Source organism: Ailuropoda melanoleuca, chromosome 12, assembly GCF_002007445.2.
Source record: "Ailuropoda melanoleuca isolate Jingjing chromosome 12, ASM200744v2, whole genome shotgun sequence".
Classification (NCBI taxonomy): Eukaryota; Metazoa; Chordata; class Mammalia; order Carnivora; family Ursidae; genus Ailuropoda; species Ailuropoda melanoleuca.
In genome coordinates, this window is record NC_048229.1 from 35,643,954 (window position 1) to 35,670,493 (window position 26,540).

At 56.2% G+C, this 26,540-nt stretch overlaps 2 protein-coding genes across 5 annotated transcripts; both read left to right on the forward strand.

Moving 5' to 3' along the window:
- Window positions 1-2,449: 2,449 nt before the first annotated feature.
- On the forward strand, window positions 2,450-8,976 carry B9D2 (B9 domain containing 2). Of its 3 annotated transcripts, none has more exons than XM_011230403.3 (4): window positions 2,450-2,755; window positions 3,185-3,276; window positions 5,915-6,040; window positions 8,375-8,976. In XM_011230403.3, the coding sequence occupies exons 2-4, from the start codon at window positions 3,189-3,191 to the stop codon at window positions 8,686-8,688; spliced, it is 528 nt and encodes a 175-aa protein (XP_011228705.1). In that variant the 5' UTR covers window positions 2,450-2,755; window positions 3,185-3,188; the 3' UTR covers window positions 8,689-8,976. The 3 variants fall into 3 exon arrangements, with proteins under 3 accessions (XP_011228705.1, XP_011228706.1, XP_002923729.1); XM_011230404.3 differs by having other exon boundaries at window positions 2,452-2,701; XM_002923683.4 differs by having other exon boundaries at window positions 2,453-2,765.
- A 604-nt stretch (window positions 8,977-9,580) lies between these two features.
- On the forward strand, window positions 9,581-22,897 carry TGFB1 (transforming growth factor beta 1). Of its 2 annotated transcripts, none has more exons than XM_034672323.1 (7): window positions 9,581-10,511; window positions 13,604-13,764; window positions 14,961-15,078; window positions 16,599-16,676; window positions 16,833-16,983; window positions 21,984-22,137; window positions 22,605-22,897. In XM_034672323.1, the coding sequence occupies exons 1-7, from the start codon at window positions 10,157-10,159 to the stop codon at window positions 22,761-22,763; spliced, it is 1,176 nt and encodes a 391-aa protein (XP_034528214.1). In that variant the 5' UTR covers window positions 9,581-10,156; the 3' UTR covers window positions 22,764-22,897. The 2 variants fall into 2 exon arrangements, with proteins under 2 accessions (XP_034528214.1, XP_034528215.1); XM_034672324.1 differs by having other exon boundaries at window positions 16,836-16,983.
- Window positions 22,898-26,540: the final 3,643 nt, after the last annotated feature.

The following is a 26,540-nucleotide window of genomic DNA, read 5'->3' on the forward strand; positions in this document are numbered from 1 at the left end:
ATAATAATAATAGAAAGAAGTCATAGCAAAGAATCTGTGGACGGGGCACCTGGCTGGCTCAGTTGGAAGTGCATGCCATCACTCTTGATCTCTGGGTCATGAGTTTGAGCCCCACAGTTGGGCATTGCGCTTACTTAAAAAGAAGAAGAAAAAAAATATGTGGTCATAGTTTGAAATAGCTTCATACATTAAGTCATCCAGTCCTGACAATAGTCCTACAAGGTGGGTCCTATCATTCATCCTCACATTACAGAAAAGAAAGGTACAGAGAGGCTATAGGTGACACAGAAGGGGCAGAGCTGAGACTTAAATCCAAGTAGTTGAACTGGGAACCATTTTCGTAATCATCAATATCAACCAGTAGGAAGAAAACCAATTAAGGAGAAGATATTTAAGAAGGAGCACTGGGCCGGGGGGAGAGGGGCAGCAGCTGGGTGGCAAGTAGGTTAAGCCTCCGGCTCTTGGGTCTGACTCATGACTCGGGTCATGATCTAAGGGTCCTCCAACGGAGCCCTGCCTCTGGCTCCTTGATCAGCAAGGAGTCGGCTTGGGATTCTCTCTCCCTCTGCCCCTCCCCCCACTCAGGCTGTTTCTCTCTCTCTAAAAGAAATAAATATTAAAACAAAAAAATGAAGGAGCACTGACAGGACTTGACTGGTTGGATGTGGGAAGTGATAGAGTCTTGGATGACACCCAGGCACAACCTCCATATTCCTTTGCGTACTGAAAGACATGCAGCCAAGAAAGGAAGGACAGCAGAGAGGTTGAGAACATAAAGTTTAGGGACGCCTGGGTGGCTCAGTCGGTTAAGCGCCTGCCTTCAGCTCCGGTCATGATCCCAGGGTCCTGGGATTGAGTCCCTAGTCCTGGCTCCTTGCTCAGCGGGGAGCCTGCTTCTCCCTCTGCCCTGCTGCTTCCCCTGCTTGTGTGCTCTGTCTCTGAGAAATTAATAAATAAAATCTTTAAAAAAAAAAGTACATAAGGTTTAGGGACAGAGTTAGACAGAACTATAGTCAATTTTGCTTAAGGCAAATGACTTTGCCCTAATTTTTTCATCTTAAATAAAGCTAATATTAACTACCCTGTGGGACGTCTGAAGATTAAACAAAGTCATGCTTGTAAAACGATCAGTTTACAGGTCTGGCACAGAAAAAACACTCGCTAAATGGCAGCTTTCTTTCTTTTTTTTAAAGATTTTATTAATTTATTTGACAGAGAGAGCCAGTGAGAGGGGGAACACAAGCAGGGGGAGTGGGAGAGGGAGAAGCAGGCTCCCAGCGGGGGAGCCTGATGCGGGGGCGATGCGGGGCTCAATCCCAGAACGCCGGGATCACGCCCTGAGCCAAAGGCAGACGCTTAATGACTGAGCCACCCAGGTGCCCCTAAATGGCAGCTTTCAAATACATCTCTTTGTGAAATGTAATCCTATTGAATTATTTTATTTATATAAATACCATCCTATTAAAATGTTGCCCCTTCCCTGTAATTTTGAATATTTTATTTCTTTGAGAGAGAGAGAGAGAAAATGAGTGGGGGAGGAAGGGCAGGGACAGAGGCAGAGGGAGAAGCAGACTCCCAGGGGAGCAGGGGGCCTCAGCAGGGCTGGATCCCAGGACCCCGGGATCATGACCTGAGCCCAAGGCAGACGCTTAACCGACTGAGCCAACCAGGCACCCTACACTCCCTGTAATTTTGAGGCGGTGACTCTAACTTGTGCAGTCCCATTTTGCTAAAAAGTATGAAAATGAGTTTCCTTTGGACTCCTGGTCTGGGCTGGAGGCATATGGACTAGGGTTCAAATGGATTTAGAGGGTGGAGAAGGCACACTGCTCGGGAAATCACAATGTGTCAGTGCCTCTGACTCAGTCACTCTACTTGCACCCATTACACGGATGAGTTAACTGAGAGCTGGAACCGTGCAGGATCACAAGACAAGCTCCTGGCAGAGTCCAGCCTTCCAGAACCAGATTTTCTGCAGATAAACTGGCCTCAGTTCCTCATTTCTCATACCCCTCCCCCCACGCTCCCCCTCCTTGCTCAGAATCAGTACTAATAGTGAACTGAGCGGTACTCCGGAGAAGGAAGTTGCATTTATCATTACTTGAGGAGCCACGGGAAACTAAAAAAGGAAGGAAAACCCCCTCCCAAACTTGAGCATCTCTGAAGAAGGAAGGATTTTTTTTTCATGATAAGACGTGGGGATGCACGCAATGACCACAGGGAGCTTGCCCGCTGCTTCTGGCTCAAATTTCTGATTTGTGGTCTGGGCTGGGAGAGAATTTCGGGAAGCTCGCAGCGTCGAGGGGTTCACTTATTTTGTGAGGAAAGTATCCTGGGGCAGCAGTTGGCGCGCGAACTTCCTCAGTCACACTCAAGATGGCAGCTGCCCGACCACGCCCCAAATGGCGGAACCACGAGTCGTGTTTGGAGAGACGTTTTTCCCAAAACGGAGAGACAGGGGAGAGAAAACGTCCATCACATCCTAGCTCCGCCCCCAAAGGCTGCTAGGGCCAATTAGCGGCCCGCAGGGGCGGGCGCCAGACTAGAGGCGGAGGCTGCTGTTGCCCCAGCAACAACCAGGGAGCCCGAAGGCGGGCGCAGCCTCGGAGGGATCCGCGCCTCAGGTCTCTCGCTGCCAGGAAGATCCTAGGAGAGGCGCGAGCCAAGCCTAGGAAGTCGGCGTCCGCGGAGAGAGGGACAGGTCAGGCCCATGAACTGCAATCCCCGCGGCCTCTTCTCCCCACCTAACCGTTAGGTGCGCTGAGGTAGGAACAACGCATGCGTGGGCTTAGAGGCGGGGCTAAGGCGGCCCTGCGCTTAAGGCGCATGCGCTTCTTGGCCCTCGGCGATCGGACGCGAAGAGGCGGGACTTTGTGTCTGTGGGTGGGGCCGCAGGCCCTTGGGGCGGGGTTTTCTGCCGCGCTGAAAGTCAGAAGTTACTTTAGAGGCGGGTAGTTAGACGCCAACTCTTCACCCAGCTCTCACCCCTCCCCCTTCATTTTTCCGGGGCTCTCCTGGAGAGGCGGTCAGGACCGTGGTTAAGACTGCAGCCTCAGTAGGTTGACGAAACTAGCTGAGAATGCTAGTACCACCCCTTACTTGGTAGGCCTCAGTTTCCCCATCTGTCAAGTTGGAGATAACAGTACACTGACTTCACAGGGCTGTGATTACATTTTTCCCTCAGGGCCATGGCTGAGGTGCACGTGATCGGGCAGATCATGGGGGCCACCGGTTTCTCGGAAAGTAGCCTCTTCTGCAAGTGGGGCATCCACACAGGTATTCCTGGACCTGGTTCTTTTCCCCACCCATACCCCCAGCCCAGAGTTTCTACCCTCCTTCCTTCACCCCCTGGCCTAGTCCCTGATCCTCATCTTCCATTGGCTCCTGGGACTCCTAGCCATGACCATACTCTGACAATGTGACTCTCACATTGTTCTTCCCATTCCATCTCTCTGGAGGCTCTGACTCCCCCTCTCTGAACACACAGCCCCCAAAGGTATGGGACTAGACACCCCCTGCCACACACACACACACACACACACACACACACACACTCCCAGTCCTCAAAACACTAGCCAGCCTAACCCCACTGGACTTAGGGGTGCCCTGGGTCCCTCCCCCATCTTCATTCTTTGCTTTATTGAGTTCTTCCTGTAAAATGGGTTTTCATCCCGGATTTACAGAGGAGAGGCCACCCTCCTGTATTCATAATTCTCTGTGGGAATGTAGGAACCCCTTCCGATCAGTCATCCATGCTCATCCACACAGGCCCAGGAGGGACTGTGGAAGCCCCAGTTTTCATGCCTCCCCATCAGAGGCAGCATAACATCCAGTGTAACGGGTAGGGCCATAGGCCGCCAGATCTGGGCTCAAATACCAACTCCCTCACCTACCGATTGGTGGCCTTTGCACTTGACCTCTGTGTTTCCTTGTCTAAAAATGAAGCTAACAGCAGCTAAGAGGGAGCAGAGTGTTGAGGTTAAGAGCAAACTGCCTGAGTTCAAAACTGCATTTAATTATGTGGCCTTGGGCACTTGTCTTTGCCTTGATTTCCAATCTGTACAATGGGAATAATAACGGGGCTTACTTCATGGGGTTCTCTTGAGGACCAAATGAGTATCAAGACCACTGAGAAAAGGGCCTATCCCATTAAGTGTTTGCTTGGCTTGTGTAAACACTGGATGCGGTTCTGTTAGTAAAGTCTTGGGTGTGCTGCCCCGCATAGAATAAACGCTCACGAAATGAGTGGCTCTTGCCATCGTCATCTCTGGAGGTCCTGGGTCCTTTGCGATTTCCCTGTAGGTAGAATGGTGGCTGAGATTCCTGGGGAAAGGAGGGGGCGGTCCTGTAGCTGAGCAGATAAGAGGCAGGTCTGGAGTCAGACTTAGTTTCCAGTCTGACCTCGCCACTCACCTGCTCTGTGACCCTGGCCAGGTGCTGCCGCCTCTTGGAGTCTTGTTTTTCCTCATCTGTAAAGTGGGAATATTGGTCTTTCAGAGGGGCCTTGGTACATCTTGTATGTCAAGAGCCTGACTCAAGGCCTGGTACTTTCCTCACCTGGCCCAGAAGGGAGCGATAACCGATGTGATTTTTATTATCTCAAGGGGCCCTTGGTGGGGGGACAGTTAATCCAGCTCATGGGCAGCCAGATCAAGGGCTTGGGTCCTGCAGTCAGAGCACAGTTTGAGTCCAGCACCACCGTGGCACTGTGGTCAACCATGTTCCTGCTGTGCCCAGCATGGACAACTGTGCTTGGCACAAAGCAGGTGTTCAGTAAGCGTTCATGGAATAAATGGCCAAGTGATTTTCCTTCTCAGAGGCTGTTTCTTTACCTGTAAAATGGGGATTATATTGGTACCCACCTCCTAGGAGCACTTATTTGCCCAACAAACATTTATTGAGCACCTTCTGTGTACCAAGGTCAGAGTTTGAGGTCCTGGGGACCCAGCAGTGTGCAAGAGGCATGCTCTCCTGGGGCTCCCAAGTAGAGGAGAGAGAAATTTAAAAAAGCAGGTGAGGAAATGAGCACAGGGATTACTGATAGTGGTCCCTACGGGAAGCAGTGAGAGGAGATGACATGACAGGGACTAGCGTTCGGATAGGAGGGTGAGGGAGGACCCCTCTGTGAGATGTGGCACACTTGAGCCGATCCATGAAGGATGAGAAAAAACCAGGCACGGGTACATCCAAGAGCAGAGCTTTCTGGACAGAGGCCAAAGCCAGTGCAAAGGCCCTGAGGAGGGGAACAGAAATCAGGCCAGCGAAGCTAGAGGGTGGTGAGGGATGGGGAGAGTGATGGGAGGTGAGTTCAGGAAGGGGGCACAGGCCAGGCCATGCAGGGCCTTGTGGTCTCCCAAGGGGAGTCTAAAGTGGGGGTGGGGTGGGGATTCAAAGTCCCAGAGGGCAGATTAAATGAATTCGTGGCTAAAGTGCTTAGCACAGCGTCTGGCTTTCTTTCGCTATTATTATCAGCCTCGGGACAATTGCTATTATTATGCACCTTTCACCATGTGCTGGAACTCTTGAAGGACACCTTCAGCCCCATCTTAGTCCTTGGACGAGGCCTCTAATGTGGGGTGAGAAGAGTAATAAAATGCTATCCAGCGCTTACCCGGCACTCACTGTGCCCGAGAGACTGTTCTAAGGGCTTTCTGTGTATTGGCTCGTTGAATCTTTTCACAAAACTATGAGGGATGTGTTTCTTATGACACCCATTTTACAGAAGGGGAGACCAAGGCAGAGACAGGTAAGTCGCCCGAGGTTGCACAGGCAGGACGAAGTAGTACCAGGATCTGAACCCAGGCTCTTGAGTCCACACTTCGTAACCCCTGACCCCCACTGCCAGGGAGAAACAGGGTCCTTCAGCCCCTATGGCCTCGCCTTCCTGATGTCTGCTTCCCACCCCTCCCTGCAGGGGCGGCATGGAAGCTCCTGTCAGGTGTGCGGGAGGGCCAAACACAGGTGGACACCCCCCAAGTAGGGGACATGGCCTACTGGTCCCACCCCATCGACCTGCACTTCGCCACCAAAGGCCTCCAAGGTGGGTTCCCAGCACAAGCCCTGGGCCTGGCTGAGAGGGAGGGGGGCTAGCTGGGCGTGGGAACACCAAGTCCCATCCCTGTTCCCTAGGCCCTTTAGGTCCCTTTCCTAGCCAGGCCTGGCCCCGGAGAGGCAGAGCTGATGGCCTCTGCAGGCTGGCCCTAGAGTGTGTAGGACTAGGCCAGAGGCCAGGGCTGCAGGGGGAGAGGGGAAGGTGGGGACAGGGAGAGAAGGGAGGTGGCTTTCAAAGAGATAAACAGAGTCTTCAATCAGGAGGAAGCTGGGAGGGGGTTATGAGAGAGAGGCAGGGCTGGTAGCCCTTCTGTTCTGCAGTCTCTTGGCTCAGCTGCTCACAGGGGAAACGAGTATGCGGGGGAGGAAGGGTATCAGAAAACCTGTTCTCGTGGAAAATTGAGATCACTGGAGAGGAGTGGATTCTAGGAAATAGCCTAGGTAAACATGCTGTGTATTTCAACGTTATAAATAATATTTACTGAGAGTCTGCCCTGTGCCCCACCTGTGTTGGGTGATGCCAGGGAAATGTTGGTGATTGAGACAGCACCCCCCCCGCCCCAAGCCCTGTCCTCACAGGGTTCACCATCCCCTTGGGAGAGAGAGACAGAGCTGTCCCCAGACAGGGCAGCCCAGAGGGGGCAGGTCTGGGATGGAGGGAATCCTAGAGGGTAGGGGAGCCCAGAGGGGATGCCTGACTGCCAAGGAGTTCAGGGAGAGCTTTCTGGAGGAGGGGATGTTTGAGCTTTGCCATGAAAGGCTAGTAGGAGCTGATAAGCCCGAAAGATGGAAGTGAGTTCTAGGCAGAAAGCTGTGTGTGAAAGGCCTAAAGGGGAAAGTGAGCCAGGGGCATTGGGAGGATTGAGGGTGAATAAGAGGAGAGCTGGGGGTGAGCTAGCAGGGGACAGGCCATGGTGCTGAGGCCATCTCCTGAAGGCACCGGGAGCCACAACAGGTGACTGACAAGTCACATTTCAATTTTAAAAGATCCTTCTGGCTGCCTGTGGGTGACAGACCAGAGTCTGAGGCAGGGAGCCATCCTTCAGCCCTGCAGACCCCTCGTCCTCCAGTGTGGGTCCCACCCATCCTTGCCTCCTCTTTCCTCAACCCCCATTCTGCCCATCAGGAAATCCCTTTGGCTCTGTCTTTGAAATGTATCCTAAATCCCCCCACTTCTCTCCCTGGGCACCCTGGTCTGCCCACCTTCACCTCTCACCTGGACAATTACAGTAACCTCTTCTCTGTGTTCCCACGCTGCCCCCAGAATCTGTGCCCCTGTGAACACCCAAGTTGGGTCACATTCCTTCTCCATGGTCCCCGTCTTACTCAGGGTAAAAGTCAAAGCCTTATCGTGGTTCCTTAAGGCCCTGCACAATCTGGTCTGTCCCCTCCTCTCCCTCTCCCTCTCTCAGTCCGCTCCGGCCACACTGGTGCCACCAGGCAGCTCCCCACCTCAGGGCCTTTGCACGGGCCATTCCCTCTCCTGGGGCGTTCTTCCCTAGATGTCCATCTGCATGGCCCACTCCCTTCCCTCCTTTAAGCATTCGCTCACATGTCACCTTCTCAGGGAAGCTTTCCTTGCTCACCCACTTTCTAAAACTGCATCCCCACCCCCACCATCCCCAGCTTTATTTTTCTCCAGAGCGGTGATCACCATCTGACATACCCTATAATTTGCTTATTTACTACATTCGTTGTCTAGGATGTCAGGAATTTTTGTCTGCTCTGTTCACCACTGTGTCCCCAGCTTCTAGAATAGGGCCTAGCACAACGGGGCACAGAAAGGAGGGTGAAATGGGGCTAGATCTCCAAGAGCTTTGCCTACCAGGTTGGGGAGCTGAACTGTGTTCTAAGGACGTTGAGAAACCAATGGAAATGGGAGAAAGATGCTTCCAGCTGCCAGGTGGAAAGTGCAAGAAGGAAGGCCCTGGGCCCAGAGCACACAGAGTGGGCCATGGTGAGGGAAGAAGGGAAGTGTCCAGGACTAGGCCCAAAGCGCTCACCTGGGGACTGCACTGCACTGATCTGGGGACACGGCAGAGGAGGCCACAGAAAGGGATGTCAGCTGAGGCCAGATCCAGAATGTTGAGGTTGGACTGACACTGAGGGCACTGGGGAGCCATGGAAGGGTTTTCAGCAGGGGAAGAACACAGATTCAGAAAGTTCCCTTTGCCTGCCTTTGTGAATCGGTGTTCAGAGAGAAGGCTGGGGCAGACACCCAGCAGGGAGGGGACCGGGCCTGTGGAGGCCAAGGAGGTGGGGATCCAGGCTGGGGAGGCCACACCATCGCTCCTTTCCTTCCTCCTTCCCTCCCATCCTGCAGGCTGGCCCCGGCTCCATCTCCAGGTGTGGTCGCAGGACAGCTTTGGCCGCTGTCAGCTTGCAGGCTACGGCTTTTGCCACGTGCCCAGCAGTCCGGGCACCCACCAGCTGGACTGCCCCACGTGGCGGCCCCTAGGCAGCTGGCGGGAGCAGCTGGCGCGGGCCTTCGTGGGTGGCGGCCCTCAGCTGCTGCACGGGGACGCCGTCTACAGCGGGGCCGACCGCTATCGCCTGCACACGGCCGCCGGCGGCACCGTGCACCTGGAGCTGGGGCTGCTGCTGCGCCACTTCGACCGCTACGGCGTGGAGTGCTGACTGGTCTCCCAGGCAGGCCCTTGTCCAGAGCCCTGCCCACCTGTCGAGGGCCGGGATGGCCCAGGGGTCAGAAGCGTGGGCTCTGGACACTGCTGGATCTGACCCCGGCCAACCAGGGGCATGGCTTCTGTCCTGGCTAGCACCTCAAGCCCCGTGGCTGCCCCCTCAGGTCCAGTTCCCCCATCTGTAAAATGGGGGCAATAAGCGTGTGGGGCCACGGGGTGCTGGGTGAGATGAGGCTGCTTTGCCCAAGGAAGTGCTCAATAAAGGAGAGCAGTTCTTAACAGGCGTGGGTGCCTTCCTGACTTCCTTCCTCGGTCAGATGTCTTATCCCTATCCGCTCACTGACACCCTCCTTCAGGCCCCCACCTTCTGACACACCTGCTTCCCCCAACTTATGTCCCCCTTCCCGCTCTGGGTGCCCCTCTTAGGACCCTCTCTCCTTGGGGCTTCTCCTTTCTCTGTGCCCCTCTCCCCAGTGGGACCCCCGTCTTCTGGTTGACCCTCTTCCCCAGCCTCCCACTCTCTGTCCGCTGGAGTCCCCGCTCTCCGATTCCCCCCCCCCAGCCGTACCCGGTGTCCCCAACCTCTGAGTGAGCCTTCCCCGCCAGGTCTTCATTCTCGCCGTGACCCCGCGCAGCCCTCAGAGCCACACGAAACCCGTTTGCCCGCTTTGGTCGCGCTCAGCCGCCAGGAGGCAGCACCCCGTTCGCGGGGCGGAGCCGGGGTGCCCGCCCCCTCCCCCCCGGGGCTTAAGGGACCCCCCTCGGAGCCCGCCCACGCGAGATGAGGACGGTGGCCCGGCCCCCCCATATCCTCCCCCTGGGGGCCGCCCCCGCCCCGCGCGCTTCCTGGGTGGGGCCGGGGCGGCTTCAAAACCCCCCGCCGCCCCAGCCGGTCCCNTGCGGGGACCGATTGGCGCGGCGCTGCCCTGCCAGGAGGCAGGACTCGGGGACCCCAGACCGGCCCCACCACCGCCTCGGACGCTTGCTCCTTCCCTGCCTCCTCCACGGCGTCCCCCAGGCGCCCCCATTCCGGACCAGCCCTCAGGAGCCGCCAACCCGGACTCCCGCGAAGACTTGACCCCAGACCTCGGGCGCACCCCCCTGCACGCCGCTCCCCCACCCCCAGCCTCTCTCCTGAGCCCCCGCGCATCCAAGGACCCTTCTCCGGGATCCGGGAGACGGGATCTCTCTCAGACCTGCCTCAACTCCCCTACTCAAGACCACCCACCTCTGGTACCAGATCTCGCCCATCTCGGTTTTTTCCTTGGGATACCGAGAAACCACCCATCAGAGCCTCCCCTCCACCTCCGCTCGGTTCTCCCTGAGGGCATCAACTCCCCCACCCCCACCCCGACCCTCCTACCTTTCTTCGGGAGACCCCAGCCCCTGTAGGGGCGGGGCCTCCCTTTTCCCACCCCAGCCCGGCTTGCGCTCTCGGCAGTGCCGGGGGCGCCGCCTCCCCCATGCCGCCCTCCGGGCTGCGGCTGCTGCCGCTGCTGCTGCCGCTGCTGTGGCTACTAGTGCTGACGCCTGGCCGGCCGGCCGCCGGACTGTCCACCTGCAAGACCATCGACATGGAACTGGTGAAGCGGAAGCGCATCGAGGCCATCCGCGGCCAGATCCTGTCCAAGCTGCGGCTCGCCAGCCCCCCGAGCCAGGGGGAGGTGCCGCCCGGCCCGCTGCCCGAGGCTGTGCTGGCCCTTTACAACAGTACCCGCGACCGGGTGGCGGGGGAGAGCGCCGAGCCGGAGCCCGAGCCTGAGGCGGACTACTACGCCAAGGAGGTCACCCGCGTGCTAATGGTGGAAAACACCAACAGTGAGCTCAGAGGGGCCGGGGACCCTGGAGGGGAGCCCCCAGGGGGCGCCGGAGTGCAGGGGTCACGGGGAGGAAATTACTGGCAGAGGAAACCGGCTAGAGGAAGAGGACCCCCGGGGTTGCCGGGAACGCGGGAGGGGGGTCTCAAAGAGGAAAGGACTGAGCTCCCTACCCCCCAGGTATCTGGCCTTGAAGAGGAGGGGATAGTGAGCGAAGTGGACCGCTTCTAGAAGAGGGCCATGGGAACATGCGGGATCGTGGGGGCAGTCCCCTAGAGGAAGAGAAGCGATTGGGGGGGGGCGGGTGGAGGGGTAGAAAGACTTCCTTCTCTACCTGGCACTAGAGCGTGGGGGGTCGTGGGGTGAGGGCTGCAGGGAGGAGCCCGCTTTGGGAGAAGCGAAGACCCCGGCATTTGAGGAAGAAGAGGCAGTGGGGAAAGCTGACCCAGAGCTCAGGGTTCACGAGGCGAGGAAATTCAAGAAGGACAGAAAAACTAGGTGAAGCGAACCCCGGAGGTGCTGGGAAAGTGGAGAGTGGACCCGCTTGCAGCGTGCGCGAAGAACACGCGGGATTGGGGGAGGGCCCACCGAGAGGCGGCGAGTGGGCTGATAAATGCGGGGAAGAAGCGGACCCGAGTGCGTGGGGTGGGGGAGGCCGGAGCGGGAGAGCAGCGGAGACCCCAGGGGGGCGCCGGGGATGCGCGCGAGGTGCCCCGAGTATTTGGCATAGGGACGTGAGAGGAGCAAGCCCAGCGGGGGAAGCGAGCCCCCAAGACACCTAGAATACTGGGTGGTGGGAAGGGATTTAGAGAGAGGGGAGACAAGCATGAGAAAGGGGGGGACGTAGAGGGTGGAGGGCGCCATAAACAGTGCCATGCTGGGAGCAGCGAGCCCCCCACGCCGCGGGAGGGGAGGAAGTGGGCTGAGTGAGGAGTCGAGCCCTAGGGGGAGAGGTGGGTGGGTGCGACCCTGCAAGATCAGGGTGAGAAAACTGGGTCGGGGTGAGGGAGCCCCACGTGGGTGCCACGCGCGGAGGGAGGAGCCTGCCCTCCCGGAACGGGGGGAGGAGGACCCCGCAGAGCTGACAGAGTCTGGACCCCAGAGTCCCAGTTAGTCTCGGGGAGGCTGGGGAAACCCCAGCGTCCGGCCGCCTCGCCCTCCCTTCCCTTTCCTTCCCGTGCCCGGGGGACGGGTATCGCGCGCGGAGCCTGGGGCCAGACGGGGCAGGTCGGGTCCCCGCCCTCGCGGCGGCGGCGCCTCCCGGCCTCTTCACCCCAGCTCGGGGCGGGGCGGCCCCTGGGCCCGCCCCCCCGGCGCCCACGCGGGGACCCAGGTGTCCCGCGGGGCCCGGAGGTTTGGGGGCGGCCCCCTGTTTGTCCTTTCTGACTTGGGTGGCGCACCTGTGGGTCCCCGGGCCTTGCGTGCGTCCAGTTTGCAGCTCCAGCCGGTAGGCGCCCCTCGCCACCCACCTCTCAGCCTCACCTTTCCCGTGGTCGCTTCACCTTCCTTGTAGAAATTTATTTAACACTGACACTTTCCATCCTGTCTCCTCTCCCAGTCGGCCTCCGTCTCGCCCCCAGCCCTATGCTTCTCTTTCTGCCTTCCGTCTCTCCCGCATCCCCATGCATGGGTCTCCCCGTTTCTGCCTCCTCCCTCTTTCTCCCTCTTTCTCCCTCTTTCTGTCCTCCACACCCGGCTCCTCCTCGCGTCTCCCTGTGTCTGCAGTCTGTCCATCTCTCCTTCTGACCGGTCCTGCCCTTCATTTCTCCTTCCTCTCTATCTGCCTCCCTACCCCCCTCAACGCCCCTCTGCTACCCTTCCTTTGGGGTTTGCTGAGTAACCCCTGAGTCAAGATAGGGCTTCTTTGTGGGGGATGGGCTGGCCTAGCTAGAGTAGGGAAGAGTAGGGGCAGGGGCCCATGGAAGGAGCTTCCTCTGTCCTTTCTCATCAGATCCTGTCTCCACCATTTCTGCACCCCCACTGCAGAAGCCTAAAGCATGTGCCCCAGTCGATCCAGAAGGTCATGGCCTGCCTGCGCATCCCGATTTCCTGGACTAGAAAGCACTCTTCCTAACTTTCTCCCTCCCTTGCCCAAAGCCATTCCTACCTACAATGAACTTTGCCCTGTCTAACCAGCTGAGGGAGGTAGAGAAGAGAGGAAGCAATTAATAATAATAATAGTAATAATAATAATAATAATAATATTACAATAACAGGGAGGCAGCATAGCCTAGGGTTTAAGAGCACAGTCTTTGGGACCAGACTGCTCGAGTTGGAATCCCAGCTCTGTAGCTCCCTACCTCTGTCACCATGGGGCAAATGACCTGTTTCCCCATCTCTAAAATGGGTATAATAGTCTTTTTCTCATGGAGTGATTGTGAGGTTTAAATGTCTTAAAGTGTTGTGAACAGCACCTCGCAAATAGTGAGTGCTCTTTAACACACACACACACACCCATGAGCACACCTCCTCATGCGTGGACTCTGCTGTTCGCTTTATCTGCGCCATCTCACATATGTCACATGATAACCCGGCCGCCAGTCCTCATTTTGTAGATGAGGATCTGGCTCAGAGAGTGGAATTCACTTGCCCAAAGTTACACATTGCTTCAGTTAGGAGAGCCTGGTTGGAAGTTAGGGAGCTTGGTGTGGTTGCGGGGTCCCAAACAACAGCAGGAAAGTGAGGCTCTGGGAAGGAATGTGACTTGCCCAAGGTCACAGAGTTGAAAGGCAGCACAGGCCCGGTCTGATCCAAATGCCCTTGATCCTACGCCGAAATTTAATTTGCACCCGAGGCTCCAAGTGCTGGGGGGAGGGGGGCCGAGCAAGCCCAGCAGCACCCCTACTGCCATGTACTGAGTGGACACTTTACCGATGATGGGAGAGAAGGTGGTTCAGACCCCGTTTTACAGGGCGAGGAGACAAACCCAGAGAGGGCAAGCCACTTGTCCAAGGTCCCACAGCTAAAGAGTGTCACAGTCGGGTCCTGACCCAGGGTTGTCAACCGTGAAGCCCACGCTTTTAAGACTTGGGGTGTGCCAGCCAGCTCTCTGCCAAACCCCTGACACCCCTCTTCTCTGCTCCTCCCGCCTAGGAATCTATGAGAAAATCAAAAAGAGCCCACACAGCATCTATATGCTCTTCAACACATCGGAGCTCCGAGAAGCAGTGCCCGAGCCCGTCTTGCTCTCCCGGGCGGAGCTGCGCCTGCTGAGGCTCAAGTTGAAAGCCGAGCAGCACGTGGAGCTGTACCAGGTGGGAGGCGGGTGGGCCGCGCATGCGCACTGGGGCGAAGGTGGGCGCCCCGGGCGGCTGGTGGTTGCCAAGTCCACAGAGACAACTTCCAGAGGTTGGAGGCGCACACGCTGTGGAATCGTAGGATTCTTCGAAACTTGCAGACTCCTAGCACCCTGGGGTATTAAGCACTCAGAAGCCTGGGATCTTGAAGGTCGGAGGCTCTCGGACCGTGCTGTCCAATAGGGTAGCCACTAGCCACACATGGCCATTTAAGTTGACTAAAATTAAATAAAAGAAAAAATTCGGCTTGTCAGTCTCACTGGCCATATTTCAAGTACTCCGTAGTCACATGTGGTCAGCGGCTGCTATTTTGGATGCCACAGATAAAGAACATTTCCATCGTCAGAGAAAGTTCCCTTGGATAGCTCTGTTCTAGAAGATTTTGAGTCTCCAGGAAGACTGGGGCCTCCAGAAGGGCTGGAGTCTCCAGAAGGTTCTGTGACCTAGAATCCATGGCCTAGGGAACATTGAGGTTTAATGGTGGGTGGTTGACTCTTACAACAAAGGAATTCGGTCTATTGTCAAACTTCTTGGAGTCGAGAATTCAGCTTTACGCCGCCAGGGCCTGGAGCATTCCGCCAGCCCCAGAGGATCACCGCACAGGGGTGTGGGACGTCGGTTGCATCTGGGTTTGGGGCATGTCAGACTCCTGGGCGTGTAGGACATCGGTGTCCTAGGACTTGTCAGGCTTATTGAGTGCAGAATTCTTGGGGTGCTCCCGAGCACTGGAGTTTGGGAATGACTTCTAACATAAGCCCGTAGAAAGTTACAGTCTCTAAGAAGTCAGGGCATCAAATTTGCTGAATTGTATGCTCAGTGGACCTCAAGATGTCCGCGGAGGATCTCAGCATGGTGGGCTGTCCAAGCTGAAAGGGGCCTGGCGTTTCACCAGTGAGGAAACTCAGGCCTGGGGCTCAGGGTAGAGGCTGAGCAGTACAGGGGCCTTGATCTCCCCTGGCCTGGGGGTCTCTCTCCTCTCCTCCCAGGGCCGCTTTGGGGTTGGTGGTTCCCACGAGGTCCCACAGTGTGGGTCTGGGAGGGAACCATCTGAGGGACTCTGGTGGAGCAAAGGAGTCGGGGTACAGTCAGTGTATTTGGGGGTGTGGGGCAGCACCTACTCACTGTCTCCCTCCCCGAAATTCATCATCCCCCAGAAATATAGCAACGATTCCTGGCGCTACCTCAGCAACCGGCTGCTGGCGCCCAGCGACACGCCAGAATGGCTGTCCTTCGATGTCACTGGAGTCGTGCGACAGTGGCTGAGCCACGGAGGTGAGGACCACCTCTTTGCCCCACCCCTATTTTGTAATGGGATAGAGCCATTGTTCGTCCTGGGGCTGCCCTGCCTACCAGCTGCCGCCCCATGTTGGTGCCAAAGAGCCAAGACCTGGCCTTCCTCCCAGACCCTCAAAAACCTGAGTGATTAACACTTAATCCATTTCCTGAGCACCTGCCCTGTGCTGGGTGATGCTGGGGACACAGAGGCGACCCAAATAGCCCCATCCTTACCCTCACAGAGCCCGTGGTCCATTGTTAGGGTAGGGGAAGTGCCGAAAGACCTGAAAATTGGGTAGGGCTGGGTTGGGGAGCCCAGAGGAGATGCCTGACCCAGCCTTGGGTCAGGGAGGGCTTCCTGGAGGAGGGACCATCGGAGGTGATATTTGAGGGATGAGTGGGATCAGCCCAGGAAGGAGGGACGGGCAAGAGCTGTTCGAGGCAGACCCTGAGTCCAGGGAGAGCGTGAGACATCCGATCTGTCTGTAAGAGGACTGTGTCTGTCCTTCCCGTCGGAGTCCATAGCGCCCACATCCCCTTTCCTAATCTCTTGATGCTGGGGACGCAGTGGCAACTAAGACCACTTCTAGATCCTGCTCTCCAGGGGCCCACTGTCACTTCCAGACACCTAGAAAGTCTTGCCAAAGCCCGAGGCAACAGTGATGACCCGAAGGAGCAGTGTTGGGGAGGGGAGGTGCTGAGTGCCACGGGAGCCGGGCGCGGGCACCTGGCCCAGTCTGTGGGTCAGGGAGGGCTTCCTGGGGGAAGGAAGTGTTGAGACTTTCAGGATAAGGGGTGGTTCAGCCAGGTGTTCAGAGATAGGGGTTCAGAAGCAGGTAGGAGCTGGGAGGAGTGTCCTGCGCGGCCGGACAAAGGCCAGTCTAGGTCACTGCTGAGCCCAGAGCACCCAGCACAGGGCCCAGCGCCTAGTAGGAGCTTAGAAAATCAGCCATTTGTTCAAGAAACCTCCCCCAGCTGCCCTGTGGGTTTGCATCCCGGCCCTACCTTTTCCCGCTTGGGGCAAGTCCTCTCCCCTCTGTGGGCCTTGGCTTCCATGTCTGCAAAATGGGGAGCTTTGGTGAGGATTGAAGGAGATAATGCTCACAGAGTGTTAAGGACAGGGCTACTCAGTAGCTGTTTGTTTTTATGACTGTGGGCTAGGCCCAGCGGGGAACAAGAGAACAGGAATCCCTGCCCCCATGTATCCTGCTTTCCACTGAGGAAACAATGAGGGAAATAAATAGCCAAATACAAATGTCAGAGAGGGTAAATACTATGGAGAAAATAAAATGATGTCACTGTGGGGAAGGGCCTGTGTCCTGGAGGACCTCTTGGAGGAGGTGACCTCTGAGCTGAGACCTAAAAGAGGAGGAGGGGGAAGCAAGAGGGTGCAGGGAGAGGGCAGGCAGGGGAAGAGGGAGGCAGGCAGGAGCTCCCCCCACAGGGTTGCTCCCCACCCCCTGCAGTGTTGGGGTGAGCCACACCTCACACTGGCTTCCTTCTCCCCACTCCCACAGGGGAAGTAGAGGGCTTTCGCCTCAGTGCCCACTGTTCCTGTGACAGCAAAGATAATACACTGCAAGTGGATATCAACGGTGAGGCCCATCTCCCTGGCCCGGCCCCATGCCAGTGCGCGTGTGTGCATGTGTGCGTGCATGCGTGCGTGTCTTCCTCCCCCTGCCCGGCCCCCGTTCATCCATCTGAGAGTGTGTGTCTCTGTCTCCCCCACCCCCCACAACTCCAAACCAAAGCAGGGTTCAGTTCCAGCCGCCGAGGTGACCTGGCCACCATTCACGGCATGAACCGGCCCTTCCTGCTCCTCATGGCCACCCCACTGGAGAGGGCCCAACATCTGCACAGCTCCCGACATCGCCGGGCCCTGGACACCAACTACTGCTTCAGGTGACCTTTCTGCCTTCGACCGGGGCCTCCTAGGCTGGGGGTGTAATGGCCAGTTGCTGACCAGACTTAATGTCTTGGGCACCTGGCTGGTGTTACATGTGGACTGGCCTCTTCTCCAGCCTGGAAGGCTCCGAGGACGAGGTCCGAGTGCTAAAATGCTGGGATGTGTGCCCTGGGAGCTCTAGAATGTTGAGCTCAGGTTGCTTTCTTGCTGGTATGTTGGAATCAGACTGTTGGAATGAGGGGCACGGAGCTTGTGGGAGTTCAGTGGTGGCAGGTTGTGGTTCTAGAAGGTTGGGATTCTAGGACACTAGGATTCAGTGTGAATGGTTGAAATCTGAGAACGCTGGACTAGAAGAATATTGGGATCCTAGAATCTGGGAATTCAGAATTGGAAGATGGCACATGTTGGATTCCTCTGCCGTTGGCAGGTTGGAGTCCTTGAATATTGGGCTCAGGATGGGGAAAGCCTGTGTTCAAATCTTATCATCCACAAATATTGGGGTTGGAGAAAGCCAGAGTGGATCCTAGAGTGTTGGGGCTCAGTGTTGGAATGCTAGAAGCTTGAAGCCTGGGATCTTAGGAAGTAGCAGCTTGGACCTCTTGAGTGATGGGCTCAGGATTGTGCAATGCTCGTATGCAATATTGAAACAGTGGAACTCATGAATGGCAGGATCCTGGAGAGTTGGCATGTGGGAATCCCAGCAAGCTGGAAGTGCCGCTGGAGTGTGAGAACCTGGAGATCCTGGAGTATTGCAATCTAAGAAAGTCGAAAAGCTGGATTCCTCAGGATGTGGACACTCACAGTTAAATGTTGCGAAATTAGAACAATAACCTGACCTTGTCCCTCCCCTGCTAAATATTTTAATGGTACCCCTGGGCTTTCTTATAGGCCGTTCCCCTGCTGGAGAGTCCGTTCTGCTCCCAAGCTCGGCACCAGCCCCAGCCCTCAGCCCAGCAACCCCACTCCACGAAGGGAGGTCTTGAGTGCTAAGAGCATTAATTACTGTACAAAGGGAGGCAGCCAGCCACGTGAGGCTCCGTAGGGAGGGACACAGTGTCACTTAGGAAGCTGGGCCAAAAAACTGAACATGCAGATGATCAAGACGGTAGATCCAGCTGCCAATTTTCCAGAAACCCCGGGACAGAGGAACAGGCTAAACAACACCATGTGCTTACAGTCCCCCGCAGTTAGACTGTGGGAAACCTGACCCACTTTCTTCAACAAACACAAGGCGGGGGGGGGTGTGGAGTAGAGAGATGGTTCTGTAGATTTCTAAAAGAATCTGAAGAGCTACATCAACCAATTGCAACGTGCAGACCTTATTTGGATCTTTATTTATGTAGATGAGTAAAAACGAAAAGACATTTGTGAGACAGTTGAGGAAATGGGAACTCTATGTATTTGATGATATCAGGGAATCATTGTGAATTTTTCTGATGTGGTATGGTGGTGATGTTTTAAAATAGCCCTGATTTTCTTGGAGAGAGGTGTGGAAATATTTAGGGATGAAATGGCAAGGTGGCTGGCATGTGCTTCGAAATCATCCAGTGGGGGAGATGAAGTGGGTAGGGGGCAAGATACAGTGAACTTGGCCGTGATGTGAGATTGTGGAAGCTAGCCTCCCAGAATGCTCCCCCAGCATCCAAGGACGATGTGAGGCCCTTTGGCCTGTCCTGGGGCCTCAAGTGGGTTTCTTTTACCTATCAGGCCCTGCCCGGATGGCAGAGAGGGGTCTCGAAGCAAGAGCTTTACAAGAGGGCCATCTGGCTGGCCCAGTCAGTAGAGCACGTGACTCTTGATTTCCGGGTCGTGAGTTCAAGCCCCACATTGAGCATGGAGTGTACTTAAAAGCTTTGCCAGAGGCCTCGAACTTGCACTGAACACATGGGTTACACGGTGCCTCAGAGTCACCTGCAGGCTTGTTAAATATGGCCTGCCATCCCCCAGCCCCAAGCCCACCCCCAGTTTCAGATTCAGTAGGTCTGGGGTGGGGCCGGAGAATTTGCATTTTGCACAAGTTCGCAGGTGGTGAATCTGCCACCGTGGGGACCCCGGGTGGAGAACGTCCCAGGTGGGTGATAAGAGTCACAGACTATTCAAATCTTAGGACCTCGGAAATCCCGGTCAGAGTTGAACCAGAAGTGAAAGATTATTCTGGACAGGGGTTCTTTCCCTTTTCTGAGTTTAGGACCCCCTTGAGAAGCTGAAAGCCAGGAAATCTTCCCAGAAGTAATGTCTATAAATACACACGTGTGTGCCTGTGGTATCGGGAGTCAGGACCCTCGCTGAACCCACACATGGACTTCCTGACGCCTCCTTGGCCCTTAACAACCCCTTGATTTGAGCTAACATTCTCTGTGTCTTTGGACAGATGGGGAAACTGAGGCCCAACCAGCCTGGGGAGGAACCAGGCTGAGCTCATAGGGATCTCAGATTCCTGGCTCCCTTCTCAGGGCTCTGTGGCTTTTGGAGAGGCCTTGTCTTGCCCCAGGAACTGCTCTATCATCACCTCTTCCTACTCAGCTTGGGCTGACATGGCCGTGCCCTGGCTCCCAGGTGGCACAGAGTTGGCTGTGAAGCCGGCCCCAAGCTCCACGGCTTACCCGCCGTGCGTGAGCAGGCAGCGCTCCCTTCTCTGGGGCTCAGTGTCGTCACCCTTCAAATGGGAATAATAAGGCCTTCCTCACAGGGTTTTGAGATTAATTCATTCTCTGTTGATTAATTTTTGACTAAGTAAATACATGCACGTTTACCAAACCTAGAAAGAATACTCAGAAACCCTCCGGCTCTGACCCCTGCCCCTCTCCGAAGAGGACGCAGCCAGTTTTATTGTCTCCGTGTCTCCTTCCAGAGACAGTCTCTGTTTGAAACACTTACACATAACCATATGTATTTTTTTTAAAGATTTTATTTATTTGACAGAGAGAGAGGGAGAGAGAGAGCATAAGCAGGGGGAGCGGCAGGCAGAGGGAGAAGCAGGCTCGATCCCAGGACCCTGGGAACATGACCTGAGCCAAAGGCAGTTGCTTAAGCGACTGAGCCACCCTGTGCAGCTCAGCCATGGCCCTAGAGGCCCACATGGAAAATGTCCCAGTTCTTTCCAGACAAGCAGGAGCCTGGGCCCCCGGCTGGGGAGGACTGGCTTGTGCTTCTGAGCATGATTAGGAGTCGAGAGCAATAGAGTATTATATATCACTATTCTCCAACATGCTTTTTATTTTATTTACTTATTTAGTTATTTATTTAAAGATTTTATTTATTTATTTGACAGAGAGAGACAGCCAGTGAGAGAGGGAACACAAGCAGGGGGAGTGGGAGAGGAAGAAGCAGGCTCCCAGCAGAGGAGCCTGATGTGGGGCTCGATCCCAGGACTCCGGGATCACACCCTGAGCCGAAGGGCGTCCCTTAACAACTTAGCCACCCAGGTGCCCCTCCAACATGCTTTTTATTTTTTATTTATTTTTTAATTTTTTAAAAAAAGATTTTATTTATTTATCTGACAGAGAGAGAGCCAGCCAGTGAGAGAGGGAACACAAGCAGGGGGAGTGGGAGAGGAAGAAGCAGGCTCCCAGCAGAGGAGCCTGATGTGGGGCTCGATCCCAGAACGCCGGGATCACACCCTGAGCCGAAGGCAGACGCTTAACAACTAAGCCACTCAGGTGCCCCAATCCAGCATGCTTTTTAACACACACACACACACACACACACACACACACACACACATTTATCTCTACGCCCAATGTGGGGCTAGAACTCACAACCCAGAGATCAAGAGTTGTACGCTCTCCTGACTGAGCCAGCCAGGCACCCTATGTGGCAATAAGTTTTAAGAAGGAAAATAAATCAGAGGAAGAGGAGAGGGAAAAAAAAAACCAATCTAGATATTGGGGACTGTTTTTCCTATTCTGGTTAAAATTTTCTTCTATTATGGAAAATTTGACATGTGGACAAAAGCAACCAAGATATAGTATAATGAAGAATTCCCATGAATTCTCATCCAGCTTCAACTGGTATTAGGATTTGTCCAATTTGGCACGCCTGGCTGGCTCAGTCCGCAGAGCATGCAACTCTTGATCTCAGGGTTGTGAGTTCGAGCCCCACATTGGGTGTAGAGATTACTTCTAAAAAAATGTTTTAAAAAAATTTGCCCCGCTTCAAATAGAGACATTGTCATATTTTCTTGCACAACTGAAATGCCTTTATTACACTGAATGGAGTTCATGATCATTTGGATTGGTATTTTGGATATGTATTGAGCACCTGCTCGTGTCAGCCAGTGTTCTAGGAGTTAAGGCTCCCTGCATAAAGGACATCTGAGCAGACGTTTAAATGAACTGAAGAAACGAGCCAGAGTGGCTATCTGTGAGAATAGCAAGCCAGGAAGAGAGAAGAGCAAGTGCAAAGGTCCTGGGACAGGACTGTGTTTGAGGAACAGGGAGGATGCTAGTATGGCTGGAGGCAGGGAGGGTAGGGAGGAAGTTGAGATCAGCCGACCAGGCAGCATCTTGGGGTTCCTGGTGAGGACTTGGTCATTTGCCCGCAGTGATGTTGGAGCCATGTTCAGAGCAGAGGAGTGACATGACAATCTCTAGCATGTTGCCCCAGAAGTCAGGGATTTCTGTCTGTTTCATTTGTACCGAGTCCCTAGGAGATCCCAGCCAAGCACATGGTAGTGGTTCAATAAACATTTGTTGCACACGTAGAACTTAGCGCATGTGGACGGTCATTTGGCTTCTTACAGGAGGTTCTGAGCCTTGCATGAGAGAGGCTTTACTGATGCCCTTAGCACAGGGCTTGACTAGCGGAGTGCTTTATCAGTGTTAGTGCTTATGGTTGCTATCACTGTTATTGCTGTTATTGTCACAGGCAGTGCAAGGGAGACAGAGACGGGGACTGTGCTGGGGGCGACAGGGGTGCCCCCCCACCCCTGCCCCCCTGGGCCCCTCCGCCCTTACAGCAGCCCCTCCTGACCCGGGCTCCCCCCTCCCGCCTGCAGCTCCACCGAGAAGAACTGCTGCGTGCGGCAGCTCTACATCGACTTCCGCAAGGATCTGGGCTGGAAGTGGATCCACGAGCCCAAGGGCTACCATGCCAACTTCTGCCTGGGGCCCTGCCCCTACATTTGGAGCCTGGACACGCAGTACAGCAAGGTGCGTCTGGCCACAGGCAGGGGGTGGGCAGGGGGGAGCGGGGACCAAGGGAGTGGAGGGAGACAAACAGGTAACATCAGAGAGGAACGGGCCAGCTGGGAAGTAGACAGAGACGGCGGAGATCGGAGCGCACGGTGCAGAGATGGGAGGAGGCAGGGTCAGAGCAGGTAGAGAGACAGAGCGCAGGGGGAGACCCACAGAGACAGAGTGAGTGATGCGGTGGGGCGCGGGAGGCGGGGAGACGGAATGGGAGAGACAACGTGCGAGAAAAAGGCTGAGTCCACAGATCGGCACCGAGAAAGAGAGAGAGAGAGAGACTGAAGACAAGGCCGGAGTGGAAAATGGGGAGAGTGAGACTGAGAACGGAAACGACCGAGATGAGACAGAGGGAGCGGGGGAGAGGCGGGCGGGGGTGGGGGCACCNGGGGGCCCCCTACCCACGCCCCCCGACCCTGACCCCCCCGCAGGTCCTGGCGCTGTACAACCAGCACAACCCGGGCGCGTCGGCGGCGCCGTGCTGCGTGCCGCAGGCGCTGGAGCCCCTGCCCATCGTGTACTACGTGGGCCGCAAGCCCAAGGTGGAGCAGCTGTCCAACATGATCGTGCGCTCCTGCAAGTGCAGCTGAGGCCCCGCCCCGCCCGGCAGGCCCCGCCCACCCGGCAGGCCCGGCCCCGCCCCCGCCCGCTGCGCCGGGCTGTATTTAAGGACACCGCGCCCCAGGTTCTCCCTGGGGTCCATTAAAGGTGGAGAGAGGACTGGGGTCTCTGTGAGTGTCGTTGGGTCACTAACTGAGGTCTCGCTCCCGACATTCCCGACGTTCCCGGATTCCCGCTCCATCTGCCCTCTCTTGTCGCTCTCTCCACCACTCATTTCCTCCCACAAACACCTGCTGAGCACTCCTTAAGTTCCAAATACTCCCTGCAGACGCTAGATTTATTTAGTGAGCGCCCGGTGCCCTCTTCCAAATGCCTTATTTTGACCAACTCCTGTAATCACCATAACAAAGCTCTGAGATTGTGTCATCTGAGATAACACCCTCTTTAAAGGTGAGGCAGCCAGAGCCCAGAGAGGTTAAGGCAACAGTTCCTGCCCACCACGAACCTACTTCCCAGAGGAGACAGATGTGGGAAGTGACACTACGACAGGAAAGCAGGATGGAGTGAGAGATGGTTTGGGGGAGGAGGGAGGGCTCCTTGGAGGAGGCAGCATCTGGGACTTGAAGGAAGTCAAGAAGGCAGTCTGGGGGAGCACTGGGGAAGAGTGTTCTCAATAGGAAGATCTAGGCACAGCCTGGGGATGAACATGAACTTGGAGTGAGTGACACTGGGAGGAAAGGCCAATGTTGTTGGAAAGGAAGGCACAAGGGAAGGGTGCTGGGAGCTGAGTCAGTTGATTAACGCGCAGGCGCCAGAGAGTAATAATATTCCCCCTGCCAGGTATGGCTGGAGGAGCTCCCTGCATTCTCCCCGCAGCCCAGCAGAGCAGGGCTTGGCAAATTACCGCCTGCAGGCCAATTCTGGCCCGCTGCCTGTGTCTGTAAATAAAGTTTTATTGGAGCACAGCCACGCTCATTCCTTTGTGCATCACCTAGGGCTGTTTCGTGCTACGCAGGTACAGCTGAGTAGAAACTGTATGCAAAGTCACAAATAGTTACTACTTAGCCCTTTACAGAAGTAGTTTGCCATCTCCTGCTATAGAGACCGTTTGCTCTCTCACTTTACAGATGGGAAGACCGAGGCACAGAGAGGTTCAGTTACTTGTTAAGATCACACAACTAGCACATGGCAGAGTTGGGATTCGAGCCCACATAGCTGGAGTTGAGGATCTAGGCACATAAGCTCTGCACGGATATTGCTTCCCGGTGCACATCGGGCCTGTGGGGGCCTGTGGGAACTTGTACTCTGAGGGAGATGGGAGCCATGTCAGGTTGAGTAGACTGAATGGGGGCGAGGGGAGCTGCAGGGAGACCATTTGTCCAAGGGAGAAATGCCAGTGCCCTGAGCCAGGGTGGCTCCCCATTAGCTGCCCTGTTTTTTCCCATCTGCTCTGGTTTTGCCCCTGAGCTCTCTCCTGCTTCCTCCTCCTCGGCCTCTCCAGTTTCCCCTCTTCCTACCAGGTTTTGCCCCCCGCTCCTGCCCTTCCCAGGGCTGGGCCTTGACCTGCTCCTGGCCCAAGGATCGCCCTAGGTGGGAGTCACTGTAAGGACATGCTGCCATTTTCACCAGCCTCCTGTGTAGAGACACCTGCAAGCACGCAGTGACACAGACGGTCGTCACTGCAGCCCCATGAAAATGGGGCACAGCTACACACACGTTCACACGACAGAGGTTCGAAGGTGGACCGTGTCCCACAGTCTCGCAAACACATTCACCTTTCAGAGCCATGGTGGCTACACGAAGACTTCTGACACCGCCACAGGCCATGCGTGCCACCGCCTTATGCGTGCACAGCCCCGCCTTGGAGCTTCCCTGGGACCCAGCAGAACACAGTCACACGAATACGACCACTGCACCCCAGATACAGATTCTGGGAGGGTGCCCCGCACAGACACACACCTCCCAGCCTCAGAGCCCCATCGGGAAGTGAAACAGAGACTCCTGCTGGGACCCACCAACAGTTACACAAATGTCCTCCTGTGGGGTCACGCTCACTAATGGGCACAGTGCATGCGCACACAGCCTGACACATCCCAGTCCCACCCAGACACACACCACACATGGAGACACACATCACGATCGCGCAGACTGCGGGCTGGTCGTGCCCACTCAGTCTGACATCTCGCGGCCCCACACACTGAGGCCTGGGGAGTTCCACGAGGCCCCGCTGACAGCAGCTGGCCCCGTCATACCCAGACACGCTGTCACACCCCGGGTCCCAGACGGAGCAGTCCCACACACCCAGACACACCCCCAGGGTCGCGGCCCTCGCACGCCCAGCCCGTGCCTGGGCCCGAGGACAAGTCCTGGCTGCACACCCGGGGTTGCACACCCCGCGGTCGCCGGAGCCCTTGCCACGCCCTCGTGACACACCCCGCCCACCTGCCCGCCTGGCTGAGTTGGCGCAGAGGCCGCCCAGGAAGGGAAACTTGCGGGCTCAGCACCTTCCTGGACTGCCTGCGGGCGGCCCCAGCCCTGTACCGGGCACCCCGGCCCCGCGGGGTGGGGGGAGGGCCAGGCCCCGTGGGGACAAGGGATTCCTGGCCCCCTGGCCCAGCGCCCAAGCGCGGGGGCAGGACCGGGGTTCGGGGAGCCCTGCTCCCCTCCCCCACCCCTGAGGACAGCCCCGGGAGGGGAGGGAAGTCGTGGGGGGAGCCTGGGTTCCGGCTGGAGCCCCAGCTTCCCGTCCGGCCCCCACGGGGCAGGAAGCTGGGCCGGGGAGGCCAGCTCAGGCCTTCCTGCCCCCTCCCCCAGACAGGCCTGGGAGCTGGGTCCGCGGGAAGGAGTGGGGAGAGCAAGGGAGGGGGAGGGGGGCTGAGAGAGAAAGCCCCTTCCCCACCAACCTCGTGATTGGTGGTGTCTTTTGTGTTTCTAATGTAGATTTGAACGTATTCAGGACCCATCTCTGTGTGTGTGTGTGTGTGTGTGTGTGTGTGTGTGTGTGTGTGTCTCTCTACAAGCCCCGTGCTGTGATCTGTCCATGCATGTGTCCAGCATGGGGGTTTCTAACACATCAGCGGGCAACCCCTGGCTCTGTGGAGTGTGGACAGCTTCTGTCCAAGCGTGCGTCCCCAGCACGTGTCCCCTCGTGTGTCTGTGCAGTGCGTGGGTCCAAGTGTCCTCCCTGGGCTCTGAAACATGACACTGTCACATCAAGTCTGTGTGTGGGAGTGGGTCATATCCCGGGGGCACGCTGTGTGTTGGCATTTTTTCTCAACATCTTTGCTGTTGTTCTCTGGGCGTAAATGTGTGCAGTCTTCAGTAAGTGTGACTCGGAGTGTGGATGTTTTCTGTGTGTGTTTGTGTGTCTGTGAGGGAGGTGTGTTTCCAGGAGCGCTTGTGCTGTGTTTGCTGGCTGGGCTGTGTTTTCAGTGCATGTGCGTGTGTGTGTGTGTGTGTGTGTGTGTGTGTGTGTGTGGGCGGCTTGTTTCTGGGGGAGGTTTGTGACCGGCGCGCGCCTCGCTGGTATTCTGAGCACGTTGTGTCTGTGGGGTGTGTCTCCAACATGCTTGCTGTCATCCTCCTCGTGTGTTTGTGTGTGTGTGTGTCCATTCAGAGACCGGTGTCCTCAGCTCCATGAGCAGATGGTGTTTGCATTTTGTCTCTCCGTTTGTGGGCTGGTGACTTGGGTGTGTGAGCTGTTGTGTGGGTCTCTCTTTCTTGCATCACGTGATCTTCGAGGTGTTCTGAGTTTTCAGTGGTGTCCTGCAGGTCCGTATTTTGTGTGGTGTTTCCAGGGCAGGAGG

Excerpts from the sequence above, each read along its gene's own strand:
- B9D2 (XM_011230403.3), top strand. The coding sequence starts at position 3,189 with ATGGCTGAGGTGCACGTGATCGGGCAGATCATGGGGGCCACCGGTTTC. Across the intron at positions 3,277-5,914 it reads CAAGTGGGGCATCCACACAG|GGGCGGCATGGAAGCTCCTG; the intron begins GTATTCCTGGAC and ends CCCTCCCTGCAG. Across the intron at positions 6,041-8,374 it reads CGCCACCAAAGGCCTCCAAG|GCTGGCCCCGGCTCCATCTC; the intron begins GTGGGTTCCCAG and ends CCCATCCTGCAG.
- TGFB1 (XM_034672323.1), top strand. The coding sequence starts at position 10,157 with ATGCCGCCCTCCGGGCTGCGGCTGCTGCCGCTGCTGCTGCCGCTGCTG. Across the intron at positions 10,512-13,603 it reads AATGGTGGAAAACACCAACA|GAATCTATGAGAAAATCAAA; the intron begins GTGAGCTCAGAG and ends CCTCCCGCCTAG. Across the intron at positions 22,138-22,604 it reads TGGACACGCAGTACAGCAAG|GTCCTGGCGCTGTACAACCA; the intron begins GTGCGTCTGGCC and ends ACCCCCCCGCAG.